This window comes from Cystoisospora suis (assembly GCF_002600585.1).
Source record: "Cystoisospora suis strain Wien I chromosome Unknown contig_4908, whole genome shotgun sequence".
NCBI classification, from domain to species: Eukaryota; Apicomplexa; class Conoidasida; order Eucoccidiorida; family Sarcocystidae; genus Cystoisospora; species Cystoisospora suis.
The window spans coordinates 1,088-1,316 of record NW_027157700.1 but is presented as its reverse complement, the minus strand read 5'-3'; the positions used below and the strand labels follow the sequence as shown (position 1 = coordinate 1,316).

The window sequence follows — 229 nt, the reverse complement described above, 5'->3', positions numbered from 1 at the left end:
TCTTCTTTCTTTTCTTGATCCATCCTCTATCCCCCCCCCTTCTCTTCTTTCGCCTCATCCTCCTCCTACTGCTACGAGATACTATAGAAGAAGAAGACGAACGAAAGCCTCCATAGTAAAGATGAGGAAACCCATAGATGGAATGTCTTAGCTCTCTTCTTCTTGTTCTTTTACTTATCTCCTTCTTCATTATTCCTCTCTGATCTCTTCTCTTCTTCTTCCTCTTTTC

The 229-nt window shown here is 41.5% G+C and overlaps 1 protein-coding gene across 1 annotated transcript; it reads right to left on the bottom strand.

Moving 5' to 3' along the window:
- Positions 1 to 16: 16 nt before the first annotated feature.
- Positions 17 to 197, bottom strand: CSUI_008649 (uncharacterized protein; the record flags this gene model as incomplete). Its single annotated transcript, XM_068068776.1, has 1 exon — positions 17 to 197. A coding segment is annotated over one exon (180 nt), but the record flags the coding sequence as incomplete, so codon positions are not given.
- Positions 198 to 229: the final 32 nt, after the last annotated feature.